Below are 20,676 nucleotides of genomic sequence, written 5' to 3'. Positions count from 1 at the left end.
CGCCACTGGTCTTTGCACAGTCCCGGATAATCTGCCACTTGGAAAAATTCTTATTCTTCAACTTTTATCCAAGTTTCAAGGTCAGTTTCTTGTCACGTATCAATTAAGGTACAGTGACATTCAGATTCCCATACAGTCATACCAATAAAGCTCAACAAGACCCCCAAAGAATGTTTTAACATGAACACCCACCACAGCGACACCCTTACATTCCTCACTGTGATGGAAGACAAAAAAAGTTCAATCTTCTTCCCTTCTTTGTTGTCCATGTAGCTGTCCATGCTGAAATATTACCCCAACACTTGTTTAATGTTATGACAAATTATGACATAGTACTTTGTAAATTATGACAATGGCTTGTAAATGCCCATCTTAACGGCATCAATTGTTTTCTCCTTGCCTTTGATGCATCTAACATCCATGTAAGCTCTGTTGTGAGAATGTTGGTGTCACTGTAAAGGAATGAGAGGTGAAATAACCAAATTACCACCTACCTGATGGTATATCAGGTAAGTTAACCATGCTACATGGCCTTTTGTGACACTCATGGTCAAGGATGTCTTGCTTCTTCTATCTACACCATTTTCTCGAGTGATGAGTCCTAATTGGGATCAGCACACAATGCCGCAAGTGGGGTGTGTGTGCAGGGTATTGCAATCTGGAGAATTTTGAGTTTTGTGAAACCTTCTGATTATTACTCACTGTCCTCGCTTGATAAATCAGTGCCCCTCCATGCTGAACAACACATGAACGGAGCACTTAAAATAGCAAGAACACAATGTAATCTGAGTGGGGTTTCGGTATTTATCATTACGAGTGTTTTGTAGCACCAAGCCAGCTGAGCTCGAAAGTGGATAGTTGTCAGGCAGTTTCTGTGGCAAGTAGTGAGTTAAGCAACTTTACCCTGACTGATATACCTGTGGCAGATGCATAGGCCAAGGACATCATTCCATGTGGAGACAGTGCTGTTTTCATACTGAGAGCATCTTCCATTGTGTTATATGGCACTATAATTGTGAAAAATCGATGGACTACTCCAAATCTCACAGTTGAAAGCTGAACATTCTTAGAACCTATCCATGCTGGAAAAAAATGTCAAGTTAGGCTAATCTCTGTCTGCACGTGGTCCATATCCTTCATTCCCTGCATATCCATAAGCTTATCGAAAAGATTCTAAAATGGAACAAACATACGTGTTTCCACCATTACTCCAGGCAACATGTTTCAGGCACCCACCAGAATGGGTAAAAAAAACCTTGCTTTTCTAAAAGAAACACCTGCTTTAAACTTTGTCCTTTCACCTTAGAGGTGCTCTCTAGTCTTTGACATTTCCACCCTGGGAGATTGATTCTGACTGTCATTCTGATCTATGCCTCTCAATTTTATATTTGTCTATCAGACCCCCTCAGTCTCTGACACTTCAGGTCTGTCCACACTATCCTTATAGCTAATCTATAGAGGTCTATATCGTAGTGGTGCTACAGGCCACAGCAGAAGCCTGTAAAACGACAATCTGTAATGTTGTTGCCCAGCATATCCGGCATCACCATTATTGTCCAGATAGTTCATCCTGGTTTGATGAAGAATGCAGAGCCGAGAACAGCAGGCGCGCTTAAAAATACAATACCAATCTGGTGGAAAACTGTAAAAGAGGAATGCAACGACAGAGCAGAGTGATTCTGTAAGAAATAGGTCGAATCAAAGCTGTATATTCTGTCGCTTCTTAACATGTGGTGAACAATTAACAGCCAGGAACAGGGTAAAGTTCCAAAAATGGCACATTTCTCCAGAGATCTGCATTGTCACTTTAACCATTTTGATTCATTCCACATGATATTGAAAAATGATTTTAGAGCAGTGAATACAGCATGATGAATGGGGCTTAACATCTTATCTGTTACATTTGCACCACAAAACTAGCTGTGCCTCTGGCTAAGCTATTCGAGCACAGTTGTAATGCAACTGTCTAATTACCATTGTGGAAAATTACCCAGGTATGCTAAAGGGGACAAATTCTGCTTGGATAACACTTCCTCGCGTTATTATTATTAACGTTTAGTGCTTTCTGAGTCATTCGTAACTGTCACTGTATGTCAAGTTGTTACTTGTGTTACACCACGGCAAATTCCTTCTATGTGAATAATTGGCCAATAAACTTACTTAAATTAGAGCACATGGTATTGGGGGTAGGGTATTTACATCGATAGAGAACCGGTTGGCAGACAGGAAGTAATGAGTAGGAATTAACGGGTCCTTTTCCAAATGACATGCAGTGACTAGTGGGGTGCGGCACGGCTCAGTGCTGGGACCCCAGTTATTTACAATATATATATTGATGATTTAGACAAAGGAATTAAATGTAACATCTCCAAGTTTGCGTATGACACAAAGCTCGGTGGCAGTGTGAGCTGCGAAGAGGATGCTATGAGGCTGCAGGGTGACTTGGATAGGTTGGGTGAGTAGGCAGATGCAGTATAATGTGAATATATGTGAGGTTATCCACTTTGGTGGTAAGAACAAGAAGGCAGATTATGATCTGAATCTATCTATCTATCTATCTATGATCTGAATGGCGTCAGATTAGGAGAGGTGCAACGAGACCTGGGTGTCCTTGTATATCAGTCACTGAAAGTAAGCATGTAGGTACAGCAGGCAGTGAAGAAAGCAAATGGCATGTTGGTCTTCATAGCGAGAGGATTTGAGCATAGGAGCAAGGAAGTCCTACTGCAGTTGTACAGGGCCCTGGTGAGATCACACCTGGAGTATTTTGTGCAGTTTTGGTCTACTAATTTGAGGAAGGATATTCTTGCTATTGAGGGAGTGCAACATAGGTGAGCTTCCAGGGATGGCAGGACTGACATATGATGAAGGAATGAATTAACTGGGCTTATATTCACTCGAATTTAGAAGGATGAGAGGGAATCTTATAGAAACATAAAATTCGTAAGGGATTGGACACGCTAGATACAGGTAAAATGTTCCTGATGTTGGGGGATTCCAGAACCAGGGGTCACAGTTTATGAATAAGGGGTAGACCATTTAGGACTGAGATGAGTAAAAACGTTTTCACCCAGAGTAAATCTGTGGAATTCTCGGCCACAGAAGGCAGTGGAGGCCAATTCACTAGATGTTTTCAAGAGAGCGTTTGATATAGCTCTTATGGCTAACAGAATCAAAGGATATGGGGAGAAATCAGAATCGGGGTACTGATTTTAGATGATCAGCCATGATCATACTGATTGGTGGTGCTGGCTCGAAGGGCCAAATGGCCTAGTCCTGCACCTATTTTCTTTGTTTCTAAGAACTGGACAACATTTAGAGATGGACTGATACGTGGCCAGTACCATTCTGTTTATTTATAACCACTGGACCTTGAGTTTTGTTTGAATGGCATTCCCGACATTGCCATCCTGGAGGTTCCAATTAATCACAAACTCAACAGTCTTAAACCACGTGAATACTGTAGTGAAAATAGCAGGTCAAATGTTTTTCTACCATTTGCATGGCATAAGTGATGATCATGAAACAATATTATCTGCTGGCCTGCACTATGGCTGCAGCAATGAATGGGTAGCTCATCATCATCCAGGGGAAAAACATCTGTTTGTATTCCACCCCATCTACTATCCTGAGCATAGGTTCCCTCCATTAGTTGGCTTTTGTGTGTAATGTGAGCCGAATGGGTGCAGGTAGACAAAAAGGCTGGAGAAACTCAGTGGGTGAGGCAGCATCTATGGAGCGAAGGAATAGGTGACGTTTACGGTCGAGACCCTTCTTCAGACTGATGTAGAGGTGGGGGAGGCGGGAAGAAGAAAGGAAGAGGCAGAGACGGAGACAGTGGGCTGTGGGAGAGCTGGGGAGGGGAAGGAGGGAGAAAGCAAGGACTATCTGAAATTGGAGAAGTCAATGTTCATACAGCTGGGGTTTAAACTACCCAAGCGAAATATGAGGTGCTGCTCCTCCAATTTATGGTGGGACTCGCTCTGGCCATGGAGGAGGCCCAGGACAGAAAGGTCGGATTAGGAATGGGAGGGGGAGTTGAAGTGCTGAGCCACCAGGAGATCAGGTTGGTTAATGCGAACCGAGTGGAGGTGTTGGGCGAAGCGATCGCCAAGCCTACGCCTGGTCTCACCGATGTAGAGTAGCTGACACCTAGAGCAGCGGATGCAATAGATAAGGTCAGAGGAGGTGCAGGTAAACCTCCATATCTGGAAAAACTGCTTGGGCCCTTGGATGGAGTCAAGGGGGGGGAGGTAAAGCGACAATGGGTGCAGATTTAAGTTTACCAGAATGATGCCAGGTTTAGGGTGCATTTGTTACAGTGTGAGCTTGGACAGATTAGGATTGTTTCTCTGGAACACTGGTTGTTGTGCGGCGACCTGACAGAAGTATATAAAATGATGAGAGGCATAAATAAGGTAGACAGTTAGAAACTTTATCCCAGGATGGAAAAATCAGATATTCAAGGGCATTGCTTTAAGGTGAGAGGGGTGTGAGAAGCCGAGGGTAATGAGTGCCTAGTATGTAGGATGTTTGTACATGGATTCTTTTTAATGGGTTATGAAAGAATTGGCAACAGTGGATAGTCAAGGAACAAATCCTGTGCACCAAGTATGATGGGTAATCAAGGTTAATGGATTATGCTTCATCAAGTAACTGGAGTACGATTTGCGGAAATTGGCCTTTTTTTGCCCTTTATAGAACTTCACCGTATTGAAAGGTCTATAGAAATGACATGACTATAATGAGTATGCTTATTCTTTGAATTTTTGTTTGCATTTTTAAACTGCCACCATATAAACAGCATGAAATATTACTTGAGCTAGGATATTCCAGAGATTGAACAGCTTTTGAGGGAAGTTGCAAAATGTCGTTCTGTTGATTAACTGTGAAGCACTGTTTTAAGGACAGTGGGGAGTAAAGAAGTGTTCTCATGTATGAAACCCTCCCACCCCAGAATATTGGAGGTGTTTCCACTCCAGAACACAGATCACCTACTTGCATCTCCATAAACATCCTCCTGTTAGTTCATCTGCAGCTGAAGACCATATTCACGCCTTGTCTTTAGATTTGGCTTTCTCAGTAGGCTCCTGGCTTTCTTCCCATTTTACGCCATCTAAAGATGTAAGCTAATCTGTAACTGACTGCATCCTAACATACTAAGCCCTGTCCTCACATTACCCCTTTGCTCATTTGTTTTTATATCCCCTTGACTTCACACCTTTACCTACCCACATTTCTGCTTGTTGTGCACTCTGATTTAATCGTTCCAACCGTGGCAAATGTATCTCCAGCTTCCTTTGTCCTTAGTCCTGGAATTCCTTCCCGAAATTGTGCTCTGCTTCTCTCTGCTCCTTATATGCCATTCCTTAAAAATGAATATTCATGATGTCATAAAACACTTGACTCTGCACTTATTAACAGAATGTTTAATAACTGGATAAAATAATACTTGCTTAAATTCAAATATTGTGCACTTAACAGACTTGAAGGCAGCGTCTTTCTCATATTTTGTTGGAGGTGTATGTTAGTGTTAAAAAAAAGTGTTTTTAAAAAGAAAAGAGTGAACTTTTTTTCAAAATTGGTTGCACTATTCCCAGTTTCCAAAATTATCCATAATTTGCTAAATAATTTCAAGCTTTGCATTATGCAATACAAAAATCTTTGGCCGTTGCAAATATATTCTTGTAATGTAGACTTCAATCTGAGGAGTAATTATGAACTGTTTTCTTTCATTGTAGGGAAACGAAGCAAGCTACCCCCTGGAAATGTGCTCGCACTGTAAGTTCATCTTCATTTAAGATACATTTTGGTTTTGTTGACAAATATCTTGATTGGAACATCTAAACTTGTATGTGTATTCCGTTGCTCTCTGCATTCTTCGACTGAGCAAAATAGAGTTTCTTTAAATTCTTCGAATGCTGTGTAGAAACATTCAGGACTTTCTTTTGTGCTTTGTTCTCAATAATTAATGGTATTTTGGTGGTGGTGAACCTTGTGTGCTAACTGAAAGTCAAATGATCTTTTCTATTTTCCATATGTTTGCATATAATGAACTTGCCAACTGTTCCCCAGTTACCTGTGCAGTTTTATTTTCATACTAATTACTATCCTTCTAAAGCACTACTTTGATGAAATTATCCACTTAAATTAGTTCTGGCTCAACATTAATTACAGTGAAATAGTTAAATTGATTTAATAAGTTTTGCACATTTTTTAATATACATTAGCATTTCTATGTTATGAGGCCTTTCCATATACAAGCTCTCAATTTCCATGCAACTTCCTAGCTTAAAGTTTCTTAACTCGAAACCTTCAATCAGACTACGAAGAGCAGTAAAATCAATTTCTATCACCATTCCATTAGCACTATCTCTTTCTCTCTTCAGTCACCTCTGTTCACCTTGTTTATTGCTCTTATTTTCTGATCTTTTCCCTGCCCATCTTATTCCAGTTTCTTAAAAAGGAGGAACATGAGACACAAGTATGTGGATACATGCTGGGGTGCATACAGGAAACTGGCATGCAGCGCTAGATTCACTGCTCTACTGCAAAATCTCAAAGTTCTCTCTCTCTAGGGATCCCAAGACCCTCTCACTGCTCCCCCTCTGTTATTCCTGTTGCTCTCCACATTCTTCGACCATATCTGACCCAGACTTGCTACTACAGTCATGTCTCACCTCAGCACATACCTTATCCTGCTTGTGGCAAATTAAGTAATCCCCCTCCCACATTCCCTCTCTCCCCGTCACCACCATTGGGAGTGCGCATACATTTCTCCCACTGCCCTTGGCCCCCCTAATCCTTTCCCTCCGTATGCTCATATCCAATTCCACATTTCCCTTTATTTCCCCAACCCCATCCCTATTGCTCCCTCCAGCTATATTGTCTCCTCTTCTTTACTTCCCTGGCACCCTTTTGTTTCTTATTCACCTCTCGCCTTTGTCATTTACTCCAACCATCTGCCAGTCACCATCCTCCCTCGCGTGCGATGGCCATTATTGGCTTGCCGCCTACATTCTGGGCAATGACCTTAAGTTTTATCTCAAGAGTAATTGCCTTCCACTTCTTCTCACCAGAAGCAGGGGACACAGATGGGCGTTTTATAGAGTAGGCATGATGGGATGCAAAAACACAAAACACAATACACTGTATCCAAAAAAACACTGGCAACACAGAACACTGTAGAGTATCGGTTGTTTACACTCATGATCGCGTTTCTGACTGGGAGCTGTGGCTCGCTACCGTTGCCCAGCATCAAGAGAGAGAGTATCGTACTGCATATCGCTAGCCCAGGAAAAGATCAAAATTCAAAATTCGAAGTACGGTCTCTACTGAATGTGTATCGCTTTTGCACCATCGTAAAGTCGAAATATCGTACGTCGAAGCATCGTAAGTCGAGGAACATCTGTATCCACTAGCCAGGCCTGGCATCCTTGGTAGACAAAGTGCTGAAGAAGCTCAGCGGGTGCAGCAGCATCTATGGAGCGAAGGAAATAGGCAACGTTTCGGGCCAAAACCCTTCTTCAGACATCCTTGCCTCTTTTCCAGCTTTGTCCCACCAATTCCATCAGTTTATAAAAGAGGTTTGACCTGAATTGTTGTCTATGCATGCCCCCCTTAGAGGGAGTTAGATGTGGCCCTTGTGGCTAAAGGGATCAGGGGGTATGGAGAGAAGGCAGGTACAGGATACTGAGTTGGATGATCAGCCATGATCATATTAAATGGCGGTGCAGGCTCGAAGGGCCGAATGGCCTCCTCCTACACCTATTTTCTATGTTTCTATGATGCCTGACTTTGAGTTCAGTGTTCAGTTTAGGAACTTGATTCAGTTGTATTCATCAAAATAAATTATGTACTAGCTCTCCTTATCCATGTTCTTCCTCTGTAAGAGGATGCTTCATCATAAGGGATACCAACAGTATCTTTTCAAGAGTTTTCTAACTTTTAAGAGGTTCTGTAAAATGGATGTTTGTAAAACAAAAACATATTAAAAAATTTATGGCCTAAAGCAATAGCATCCTCCTCATACATTATCATGTCTTGCCACCATTAGATTATATTCCTTTCTCCTCATTCTCCATCCGTGGTAACAAGGTTGACTAACTGCATTGGAAATAACTACAGCATTGAAGGAGAAATATGTAGATCTGCTGTGTACTAACTGAATGGTAGAACAGGCTTGTGCTGAACATCCTGTGCTTATACTAAATTTGGAAAACAATGTGAAATTTAATTTGGTTGAAATTTGCCAATTACAGCAGCTGAGAGTTCATGAAACACCCATAATGGGTGTACGGAAAGTGAATTCTCCACCTTATATTTTTGTTGAAAGAGTAAAAGCTGTGTTAGTTTAAGCAATAACCCTCTCATTGCCTGACTGCTATCTATCTGTCCCAAAGTCTTGGGTTCCTCTAGTTCTGGCTGCTTGTATATCTGAATGTTATTAATTTTTGACCCATGGCGTAAGATGTAACACACTAAAGTGCAGGAATTCTCTCAACCCTCGAGCTCATAGTTCCCCTTTAAGATTCTCCAGAGATGCTGCCTGTGTTACTCCAGCATTTTGTGTCTACCTCCCCTTTAAGATATGTAGACACTCCTTTTTGATAATGCTTTATTGTTTGAGATGGATTTTGCCTAATAACCATAGTCAGAAATAACTGCTGCCACGTTAAAAGTGCCATACAAATGCAGTTAATTGCCCGTGTTTCCTGCAAGTTTTGACTTCCTAAAGATAAATAATTTGCATGTTATTTATTGCAAGTGTATTAAAAATCCTAAATCATTAATCATTTTCCCCAAGATGCAGATGTATGGAGGTTAGAAGCCTTCAAGAAGATGGAAATGCATTGATTGTGCAAATTCACAATGGAGCTTTAGAGAAGCTAGAAAAGTGATGATGAAAGTTGCAATATCCTACCAAGAATATTAAGATATTCATTTTACTGGTGCTCTTGTTATACCAAAAGTCCTCATTTGGATGGGGTTATTTGAGAATGATGATATAACTGGCTGACCCACATACACCCTTTTATATTTCAGTTGATTTCTAAATCCACGTTAAACACCTTCACCGCTGCCTCCAAATTAAACATCCCGATGGTAATTTCAAAGTTTTTATTAGACTTAATATTGACGTCAAGAGCAGATGAATTGGGCTCACCCAAAGCAGTTTGTAGAATCAGCAGCAGTTCCACTGGTGATAAGCTGTCTCTAATTGCTTTGTAGCAATAATACACGGGAATAGTTTGATGGAGTACAGAAAGTTAATTCTCAACCAAAGTGGATCTTAACTCCAAGTTAAGGCATTAAATAAATGGTGTCATTGCTTTCACGATGACATTAACCCACAGATTTGTTCCACATATGGGGCAGGAGATGCCTGATGGTACAGGTGGATAGGTTGTGCCACATTACATTAGATTTCCATGTGCATTCAGGAATGGACTCTATCCTCAGTGCCACCACAAGTGGTCATGTGTCCGAGACTCCTTGGAGGTAGTGGGGATGTAGCAACTTTCAATTGGTGCTTCTCATGCTGTTTCCCTAATGTAGGGGCAGATTATTATAACGTTCAAGAAATCGCTCCGTTATCTCTCTAGCCACTCTGGAGAACACATGGCATTAGGAGTATGTCATTTAATTACGCATGTGAGCTCTCCTCGTCCTTCAGTTCAAAGCTTCTCGAAAGATAAATCTTCATAACACAGTCTTTTGATTAATAGTTTCTTTATTGTTGAAGAAAAACAGTAAGGTATTCATCCAACCTTTTACTCGTACATTTTAAACCCCGTCAAACTTCAGTTTATTGCTTAGAAACGTTAGAAAACTCTCATTGTCAAAAAGTTATACCTTCAGCCATGGTCCTCTGAACTAAGCTAACTAGAAAACAGCTTCTGTGCAAGAATCCCTGCAGCAAACACGCCACCGACTACGTAATAATTCCCACCCACATAATTACGGGCAGACTAAAATTAAAGGCAAATGCCATAATTAATGACACACAAAATAAAGCCAAATGGCCACGACACCAATGGTGATTATTACCAAGGCACAAAGATATTTGGAAGCCTGAATTAAATAGAAGTCAATTTCAAGAAGTTGTAATCGAATGTCAGGGGAAGCGTTCCAGAACTGGATGCATAGGTTGTTGAAAGAACTGTCACTGTTTAGATAGGAATTGGGAATTCTTCGGAGACTGGAAATGGAAGAAATTGGAGATTAGAGGGATTTAGAATAGGCAATTAAGGATAGATACAAATGACCTGAAAAGTTGGCTCTGCTTCTCTCTCTGCAGATTAGCCTTAGTGTTTACTTTTACTTTTAGTTTTTTTTTTTACGAAGGACCCCAACTAAATTTTCAAAGATAGACAAAAATGCTGGAGAAACTCAGCGGGTGAGGCAGCATCTATGGAGCGAAGGAATAGGTGACTTTTCGGGTCTCGAGAAACTCACCCGCTGCGTTTCTCCAGCATTTTTGTCTTACTGAAAAAATTTCCAGCATCTGCAGTTCCTTCTTAAACAACTCAGTTTTCAATAAGTTGTTCATTATAAGATGCGATGCGAAAAATTAGTTGAGAAAGTAAAATTTGTATTTGAACGCAGAGGTTTGACACAGTTAGGAATGGTAGTTATACAGGTAGCTTGTTTAGTTGACTTATTGATGTCTTTTTGCCAGAAATTTCCTTTTAATGTACTGTTGTATTGACCCTTTTGTGCAGTTTTTAACTTGCATTATAATAAACTGAACAAAACTGCAATTTGGCATTCTGGTCATCTCTGTTTAGAAGTATGCAGTGCGGTCCAGTACAAAGTCAGTTCAGCAGCCTTTGTTCTAATGTTCAGGTTTATTTGGTAGCATGTTGATAATAGCACACTGTGCACAACAATGTGTGTCCTCTGCTGAGTGTGTAAGGAACTGACTTTTGTGTCATAGATCTGAGGACTAAATGAGCAGGCGTTGATTTTATATATTTTGAATTTCAGGATGGGTCTTTTTCACACAGAGAGTTGTGAGTCTATGGAATTCTCTGCCTCAGAGGGCAGTGGATGCCGGTTCTCTGGATACTTTCGAGGGAGAGCTAGATAGGGCTCTTAAAGATAGCGGAGTCAGAGGATATGGGGAGAAGGCAGGAACGGGTACTGATTGGGGATGATCACAGTGAATGACAGTGCTGGCTCAAAGAGCCGAATGGCCTACTCCTGCACCTATTGTCTATAAAATGTTAAGAGAGGTTCTGTGCTCTGATTTTACAGTGTAGAGCAAATATGTATAAACATATTCCACAAAATTATAGATGGGATTTGATTTATCGGTAGACAGACAACAATGGAGGAACACAGATTAATTAACTTGTGTAATAAAAAGGAACTGCAGATGCTGGTTTATACCAAAGATAGACCTAAAATGCTGGAGTAACTCAGCAGGTGGCAACTCCAGATAAAATGGATAGGTCTTCTTCTTATCAAGTCCACACACAAGATTAGAAGTTGTTCAGCCAGAGCATACATGCATCTGCATGCAATGGTGTCTGGCTTGTCGCTTCTTGTGCGTGGTGGTGGAAACAGGGCCGCGACGTGAACGCTCTTTCCATGACCCCAATGGATAGATGATGTTTTGGGATTGGACCCTTATTCGGGATCTTTTCAATTCAGATTAATTTACTTACCTCAGTTTTCCTGTTACTTACCAGTGGTGCATGCTTGTTTGACGCATTGGCTTATATTTCAAGCTTTTAAATAATTTTGAATGCATGTTGCATGTAAAGTTAAGATCTGAATTGTTCTTTGCTATGTACTTTGCATTAAACAAAATCGGTCTTTTGTATAGTGTATATTTAAAAAGTATCTCATGATCTAACATTAATCCTCTGGGGTACTTTGTATCCTTGCCATTAAAATTGCATTAGCTATGGGTTTTACAAGCAATTTCATGTTGGAGAGACCTATTCCTAACATGATTACATTTACACTTCTAAATGAGCTGTAGAATGTGACTCGAATAACTATTTTAGATAAGCCATTACCCTAAGTATTTGTTTGATGGATCCAGCCCCATGCTTACTTTTAAAATATAATCTCCACAATAGATTGAAAAAGACTTGTGCGCATCAGGATGTGGGTTATTTTGTAGAGCTGCTGCACCAGAGACCCGGGTTCAGCCCTGACGATGGGTGCTCTCTGCACAGAGTTTGTACCTTCTCCCTGGGACCGTGTGGGGTCCGGGTGCTCCGGTCTCCTCCCACATTTCAAAGACGTGCAGGTTAATTGGCTTCTGTAAATTGCCCCATGTGTGTTGAATAGAACTAGTGTATGGGTGATCATTGGTCGGCATGGACTTGGTGGGCCGAAGAGCCTGTTTCCATGCTGTATCTAAACTTTAAAAATATATATTTTTCTCAAGAAAATCTATGGACCAGATCCGACTGGTAAAAGTGCTGTCATTGTGCAAGCTATTGAACAAACTCAAGATACTGGAAATGAGTTATGAATCTTAAGAACTTGCTGATTCGTTCTATATCACTTCATTTGCAACAGGCACCCTCATCCTTGAGCTCATGTTTTTTTTTAAAAGCTTAAGGATTTTTGCATCAATTGCTTATGTAGCATAGCAAGAAGTTCAGAATGAGATTTGGGAGCAGGTAACTTTACTAGAGACAAACATGAGTAACCATCAGGGGAATGTACGTGTGCACGATAAGCTTTTATTGTGTACAAGCTGCCAAATTTTAGTCGGCCAAAATAATATAAATGGTGTAGATGCAGTGTGTGGAGTATACACAAACTTGTTTGTCCTAATAACCTGTTTCTGTACTGTCAATTCTTTTACATTGTAGTAATTGCTAAGGTAATGCATTTAACTTCAGAGAAAGAAAATTGTTTTAAGTGTGCTCGATCTCTCATTGTGTGAACCTAAATTGTGTTTGAAACTTGCAAATGTATTTTTCCAATTCTCTTTCTTTTCTGAATCTTTTTATCCCTTGTACCAGTCTGTCTTTATTCCTCAAATCTGTACTTGATTTAACTTTAAGCGTCTCTGCTCCATTGTGTTTAGCCTTTCCCAGATATCTCATCAGCTCAGTAAATGCTATTGGCTCTCTTTGTGAATTTCCCAAATGTTGCGTTCTCACCGTGACCTTCCTTGAAATTCAAGTCAATGGTATGATTGGATGGAGGATGTAGAGAGAAAAAAGTCTGGTTGCTGGCTGAAGTTGTTGAGGTTTTCCACAACAAATGGATTTAGAGTATTAGTGTTGATACAGATGGATTGTAAGTGCTCTTGCCTTAGTTATTGAAATATTATATGCTTCTGTTACCTTCAAATATGACTCTGAGACACTGTGACCGTTCTTCACATCCTATTAATCCTCCATAAACATAATCCAGCACTCTGCCGGATTCTGAAAAAGGGTCTCGAACCGAAACATCGCCCATTCCTTCTCTCCAGAGATGCCGCCTGTCCCGCTGAGTTACTCCAGCTTTTTACATCTATCCAGTACTCTGTGTCTTAAGCCCAGTTTTCCCCATTGGTCCTGTGCTTACTGACAGTGCGAGCAACCAGCACCTTTTCTTTCATGGCGTGCATGGCCTTGCCCTTCCTTTTGTAAGTAGATGAAGTTCAAGAGAATAGCTAAGGGAAGAGTTGGAGCTTTTAGGCCAGAACGGTTACCCATGTGCAGAAACAATATGTGTTTTATACCTCTAGCAAGAAGTATTTTGGCATCTTTGAAAGTGAGTAAATTGCTGGGCCCAGGTAAAATATACCCAGCTATTCAAAGCAGCAAGGGCAGAAATGACAGAATCTTTGACCATTTTTCAATCCTTCCTGACTATAGCAATGGTTATATGGTCCTGTTGGTTCTGAATCTGAAGGCATATTCTGAAGGGCAGTCTGTCCTGGACAAGGACATGGATTTGTCAAAGATGTTGCATCTCTATTAATTTATCTTTAAGGAAATAACAAGGAGAGTCAATGAGGGCAGTTTATTTGATATAAGATAGTGACAGATATGACTAAATTGGTTTAGTGGCAGCATGCAAAGGGTAATGGTTGACGCTCAATCCTTTGGATTTTGCAAAACAAATTATTAACTGAAATGAAGGAACAGCACCTCATATTTCACTTGGGTAGTTTACACCCCAGCGGTATGAACATTGACTTCAGTAATTTCAGATAGTCCTTGCTTTCTCCCACCTTCCCCTCCCCATCCCAACTCCCCCATAAACCTACTGTCTCCGCTCTCTTCCCTTTCTCCCCCCCCCCTGTCATCAGTCTGAAGAAGTGTCTCGACCCGAAGCGTCACCTATTCCTTCTCTCCATAGATGCTGCCTCACCCGCTGAGTTCCTCCAGCATTTATGTCTCCCAACTGAAATGATAAAGCAGTTTGCAGTTAATCAGGTCTCGTTGGCAAGCACAACCTAAAAGGTTATTAAGACCCAGCAACCCCTCAAAACAACCCATGCAAATAATATGCAAAAAACATCCTATTTCCTTCGCTCCATAGATGCAGCCTCACCCGCTGAGTTTCTCCAGCATTTTTGTCTACGTTCGATTATCCAGTATCTGCAGTTCCTTCTTAAACATGGAAAATAATATTACGTTACAAGAAATTGCATAAGATTGAGTTTTGTAAACTACCATAATATTATGCACTGATGATCTTATTTTCGAACAACCTTGAGCAGTTTCAATTTTTAAATGTAACTTTGGCTTGCATACTCTGTCTTGAAATTGTAACCTCTGCAGCGATCACTATAAAGAGCCTGTACTTCTCTGCACAACTGATCGTACCTGTCTGTATGTCCCTTGTCTGCAAGCTGCTTTTTTAATTTTACTCTCCTATAATCATTCTCTTTACTATCGATGATTTGGAATCCAGCTTATCTCTGGTCAGTTCCTGCGTGCACAAAAGCACAAACCTGTCTGCAGGTCTTAACATGTACCATTGCTTACATCCAACATTATTTCAATAGGCACAAATCAATTATGGCCGTTTGATTCAACATTCTCCAACCCCCACTTTGATGTGCCATCGTAATCGCACTTGTTTTTTCTGTCCAAATAATCTGATTTGTTATTGTTGTATTCGGCAGTTAGTAGGCCCTCCTCTGCCATTTAATGAAATCGTGTCCGATCTGAAAGTGAACTCAGCTGTGCATTTCTATCCATCCATAGTAAACTTCCACACTTTTACTTGTAATGCTTCCATTTACCCTCTGAGACATTTCTTGCCTCTCACTCATATAAACCATATAACCATATAACAATTACTCCTTTTAAAAAAAAAACCTTAGCTGCCGTGAATGGGTTATCCATAGTAGCGAACTGTGATTTCAGATTCTCGACCCGAAACGTCACCCATTCCTTCTTCCCAGAGGTGTTGCCTGTCCTGTCTGCTGAGTTACTTCAGCATTTTGTCTTATCTCCCAAAAGAGGAAATGTCCTCCACATCCACCCTGTCAAAGTCCTCCTGAAGCTAGTGTTTTTGTGACAAACCCACTCTTAATTTTCTGAACTCCAGTCAGAGACAAGACTAGCTGTCTATTTATTTCTTCATTGTGAGACAACCTGCCCACTCTGGGTTTTGGTCAAGTACATTTTAAATGCTTCCAATATTTCTGCATCTTTTCTCGGATAAGGGGACCTGTTCTAGTATTCCAGATCTGGTCTCACCAATGTCTTGGTACAATAAAAAGCATCACCTCCTTCCATTTGAATTTGATTCCTTGAGCAATGAATGTCAACATTGTGGTAGCTTTCCTTATGATCTACTGTGCCTGTATACTAGTCTTTGCACTGGGCATTATGACATTTTGGTTATTTCTTGAGAAGAGGGAAAGAGAACAACATTAAAAACCAGGTGTATTTACATAATCTGTTTTAATTAAACATTATCTTAAAAGTATTATCTCTTTAACTGTTTAAGAAAGAACTGCAGATGCTAGAAAAATCGAAGGTTGACAAAAATGCTGGTGAAACTCAGCGGGTGAGGAAGCAACTATGGAGTGAAGGAACTAATGCTCCATAAGTTCGCGTCTCGACCTGAAATGTCACCTATTACTTCGCTCCATAGATGCTGCCTCACCCGCTTAGTTTCTCCAGCATTTTTGTCTACCATCGCTTTAACTGTGCCATTTTCCCAATGCTTTCTTCCCCACCCAACCAAAAAAGGTGACCTTTTCTTTTATGTAAATTAGACATTAGTTCCCAATTTTTGACAGTCCAGCGATGTTCCAATTTGTTTTAAAATTCCATGTTTACATCCCATGCTCTTATTTTCACGTTTGGCTTTGAAAGTTGCCTCATTTTTAATGTTGGGTACAAATTAACTCTACCTGCCATCTAATGTGTGACTTTGCAGCTCTTTATTCTAAATGGTCCAAAATGGGAATTATAAAATCAAGCAGCAACTAACTGTTGGGCTGCCATGTTTACTCTGAAACCAGTGAACCCGTGTAAACTTTACACAGAATCATCTTTGCCTGCATTCTTGTTACGGTAATGCTGTGTAAAGATTAATAGGCTTTTGATATTCGTCTGCTGAAACGTACTACAGCTCGACTCCCTAATGCTTGGATAGAACTGGGATTAATTAATCTGTGGTGAGTCACGTGACAATCCGCCACTGCTAATATTGGAAACGCATGTGTTGTCTGGCTCTGATCTCAGCGTTGTACCAACAGAAATCTGATCAAAATGGCCAATGCTCGAGCAGGCAAAAAGCTGAGTGAGTGGCTTGTTCAGTGTCTTCAACACTTAGAAATGAGGTTGCCGCAAGGAAGAAAGTTGTTTAATTGAAGTTTGAATCTTCTATCCATCTTGCAGATTTGCAAGGCAACTTGTGATTTAAAAAAAACAATAATTTTGAAAGCATTATTTTGGTTGTTTTTATTTTTATTTGTCGAGTAAATTACCAATTTTACTTTTCTAGTTGATGCTGATGAGATTAAACGACTAGGAAAGCGTTTTAAGAAACTGGATTTGGACAATTCTGGCTCACTAAGTGTGGAGGAGTTTATGTCTCTGCCTGAGTTGCAACAGAACCCACTCGTGCAACGAGTTATAGATATCTTTGACACGGATGGAAACGGTGAAGTTGACTTTAAAGGTAAGGTATTTTCAGTATTTAAATATTTTTGGATGTTTATAATTTATTGAAAGCAAAATGTATATTATTGGGAACGGTAGATTTGTTCATTGTTCTTGCATGCTCTGTGAAAATTATTTTTGGTGGAGTATTACATACACTTTATTCATTTGTTAGACTGAAACACTTGATAATATACTAAATAATGGGGTTGATTGATACATCTGATTTTTTTTATACTTAGGACCTGTGGGACAATTTTTGAATACTCCCAGCAATTCCTGCTGCCCGCAGTTGCTATCTGGGTGGACTTTCTGAATTTTAATTATTTAAAACAATGCTGAGAGGATATTGAGGTTACAGTGTAATAATAAATGTTAATTTTTTTTAATGACTGTTGCTCATCCCAAATGACTGCCATTTTTACCAAATTTCAGCTGTTTGATGATCTATTTAAATAGCCGCGAAGATGATAACTGTAATCTGATTGTCACATGGAGGATTTACCCTGAATTCTCTCAAAGATAAACGATGGATTTTCTGGGTCAGGAGTGGGGGGGGGGCAGACAAGCACTATTTTGTCCCCCTCTTCGGACAAGTGAAACGCAAACGATAGTTGATACCTTTGTGTAATTATTTAAACAATAAGACTTTAAAATTACACCTACACATGTATATTTAAAATGGAAGGTAGATAAAAATGCTGGAGAAACTCTGTGGGTGAGGCAGCATTTATGGAGCGAAGGAATAGGTGACGTTTCGGGTCAAGACCTTCAGACTCAGAGTCTGAGAAACTTGCTGATTTTCTCCACCATTTTAATCTACCTTCGATTTTTCCAGCATCTGCAGTTCCTTCATAAATATTTAAAATGGATGTGCTTTTCAATGGATAGACAAATTTCTGATTGACCACTTTTTCGAATAAAAATCAATGTACGTGCATGAAGTGAATCATAATAGTTTTGCATTCATACTTGAAATTAGAGGTCTGTGTTAGCAAAAGGTCGCAGGTCTGTCCAACTCTACTAAATAGTTAATTAATTTATGTGGAAAATTAGATTCTGGTTAATCTTTTATGTCGTTCATTACAACAATTTTACATGCAGTCCAATGAGAAACCTTTCCTGGCCTTGAGGAATTTGACAATTACACAATAGCTAGAATTTAATTTTTTTATGTTGATTAAATATTTATCATCATTAATAGTTGTTAAAGTTTCAATCTTGCTCCAGAAACTACTAACGTGAATATTGATTTTAAGAAAAAGACATTTGAGTTGAAGTCGAGAGTACTCAGGAAATTTGTGTTTTTTATAAATGTCATGACAGAGTAATGCGACCAACTGCCAGACAACTTCCAGAAAGTGCTCCAGAATTTGATTTTGTTTGTAGATTGACATAATGAAGTGTGTCCAGGTTGCATTGACTGTAAGCTGGCTTCATCTCCCATATGGCCATGTTAAGTATTTAGCAGTAATTCCTAGAGTCCTTGAATGGATTCAGTTGAAGCTAATGTCAAACCCCTCCTCGCATAAAAATAACTCGATAATCAGAGCTGGTTGTAAAGAAGGAGATAGTAATTTCAGGGGTGACTGGTGTATAAGGAGGTACAAGGAACTGCAGATGCTGTTTGCTGAAAAAAGACTGCGGTATAGACAATAGGTGCAGGAGTAGGCCATTCAGCCCTTCGAGCCAGCACCGCCATTCAATGTGATCGTGGCTGATCATCCACACTCAGCACCCCCGTTCCTGCCTTCTCCCCATATCCTCTGACTCCGCTATCTTTAAGAGCTCTATCCAACTCTCTGTTGAAAGCATAGAGAGAATTGGCCTCCGCTGCCTTCTGAGGCAGAGAATTCCACAGATTCACAACCCTCTGTGTGAAAAGAGGTTCCTGGAGGTGGTGATTCTGGTTGGGACCCTTCTTTGAATCAGTCTGAAGACAGGTCCCGACCCGAATGGTTACCGATCCATGTTCTCCATGGATGCTGTCTGACCCGCTAAATGCCTCCAGCACTGTTGTCTTTTTTTGTGAATTATAAATAGATTGGAATGGTCAGGTTATCCTGGAGAATCGTCATTTTATGATACAATTGAAACTGGGATTTTGTACTTTTAAATACTCGTTGGAGAAAGTAAAGATCGCAGTAAAAAAACAATCCACACACAGGTAGTTCTGCTACAACCTTTTATTAGGTTATACGAGTGGAATATAATACAATTGCATTAGAGGGAAAAAATTGTATTACATGAGTTGAATTGGTTACAACACGGTTTCTCTTGGGAACTAGAGAAAAGCAGAAAACAAAAGCTGTCTTGGGTTAAAAAAAATCCAAGGTAAAGAAACTGTTTCCATCTAAACCATTCCCCCATTTATAATAGGGGAATATCATTGCTGAGGTGACCCGTTGTCTTGTCAAAATCATGTCATTGTTTGTTGACCCTGTGTTAACCTACATATGACAAACAAAACTGAACTGAGCTAATCAGACATCTCTGGTTCCAAGGACAGTCTGTCAGTTTTACCTCTGGTAGTTGAAATTGGGAAGAAAGCAGGAGAAAGGGATTGGATGGAGAGATAGATCAGCCATGATTGAATGGTGTAGACATGATGGGCTGAATGGCCTGATTCTGTTCCTATCACTTATAAAATTGATAAGAATCACTTCTATTGACTTGTGTACCATACTATTAAACAATTTAACATAAAGCCTGAGTTTTTTTAGCTTACAATAACAAAACTAAACAGTACTCAAATTCTAATTTTAAGATGAAGCACATGCTGGTCGAAGACTGAACACAATATTAAAAATTGTGAATTTTACACAACCTGGTCACAGTATAAACAAGAGACAAAATGCTGGAGTAAGTCAGGCGGCATTTTGCAAAACATAGCTGTATCTGCCATATTCTCCAGAGATGCTGCCTGACCCGCTGAGTTACTCCAGTACTGTGTCTTCTCTTGTAAACCAGCATCCGCAGTTGCTTTTGTCTCAATCAGTAACATACGTAGAGTGAAATCACGTGGATGACTTCAGTTTTGTTGATGCTTTAGATCGGACATGAATAAATAGTATCCAATTACAGCCTGTAAGCTGTGGAATGTCCTTGAATTTTAAGACCAGTAAATTTCAAACCACTTTTTTCTTTTTGGAAAATATCTATACTATCAAGTGGACCCGTTGTTTCTTGCATTGCCACCACTTCATGGATGCTGTCCCATTGTTTTCAGCTTATTACGACTCTTAAGATCTTGGATTCCTCAAGGCCAGGCAACTCCCTAGTGCAGTGTTTCTCAACTTTTTAACCCTTGCGGAACCCTTGAAATAATCTCGGGGAACACCTACATTAAATTATTGTGCGGCCACGCTAAAGATGCTGAATTTCATCAGTGAGGTCTTCCTTTATTGAGAGAATGAGTAAAGTTGAAGTGGATTGATGAATCCATATGCTGTAGGGAATGCAGGCTTTGGAGCCAGGTTAGTGTATGGTCTAATTGAAGCCATATTCACAGCTTTATGTTGTCGAATCTTCTGGATTGTCTGGAATCTCCTGGAATTAAATAAAGAACAACCTAGGAGATAAA

The 20,676-nt window shown here is 40.1% G+C and overlaps 1 protein-coding gene across 2 annotated transcripts in view; it reads left to right on the top strand.

Annotated features, from left to right (window-relative positions):
• Positions 1–20,676, top strand: part of LOC129699240 (calcineurin subunit B type 1) — a 44,216-nt gene that overhangs the window by 10,013 nt on the left and 13,527 nt on the right. For both annotated transcript variants that reach the window (XM_055638858.1, XM_055638857.1), the window contains exons 2-3: positions 5,742–5,781; positions 16,936–17,112. In XM_055638858.1, the coding sequence (XP_055494833.1) occupies positions 5,742–5,781; positions 16,936–17,112 (217 nt within the window). The remainder of the gene's footprint in view (positions 1–5,741; positions 5,782–16,935; positions 17,113–20,676) is intronic.

This window comes from Leucoraja erinacea, chromosome 8 (assembly GCF_028641065.1).
Source record: "Leucoraja erinacea ecotype New England chromosome 8, Leri_hhj_1, whole genome shotgun sequence".
Classification (NCBI taxonomy): Eukaryota; Metazoa; Chordata; class Chondrichthyes; order Rajiformes; family Rajidae; genus Leucoraja; species Leucoraja erinaceus.
The sequence above is the reverse complement of the archived record's forward strand: the minus strand, read 5'-3'. Positions and strand labels throughout refer to the sequence as shown.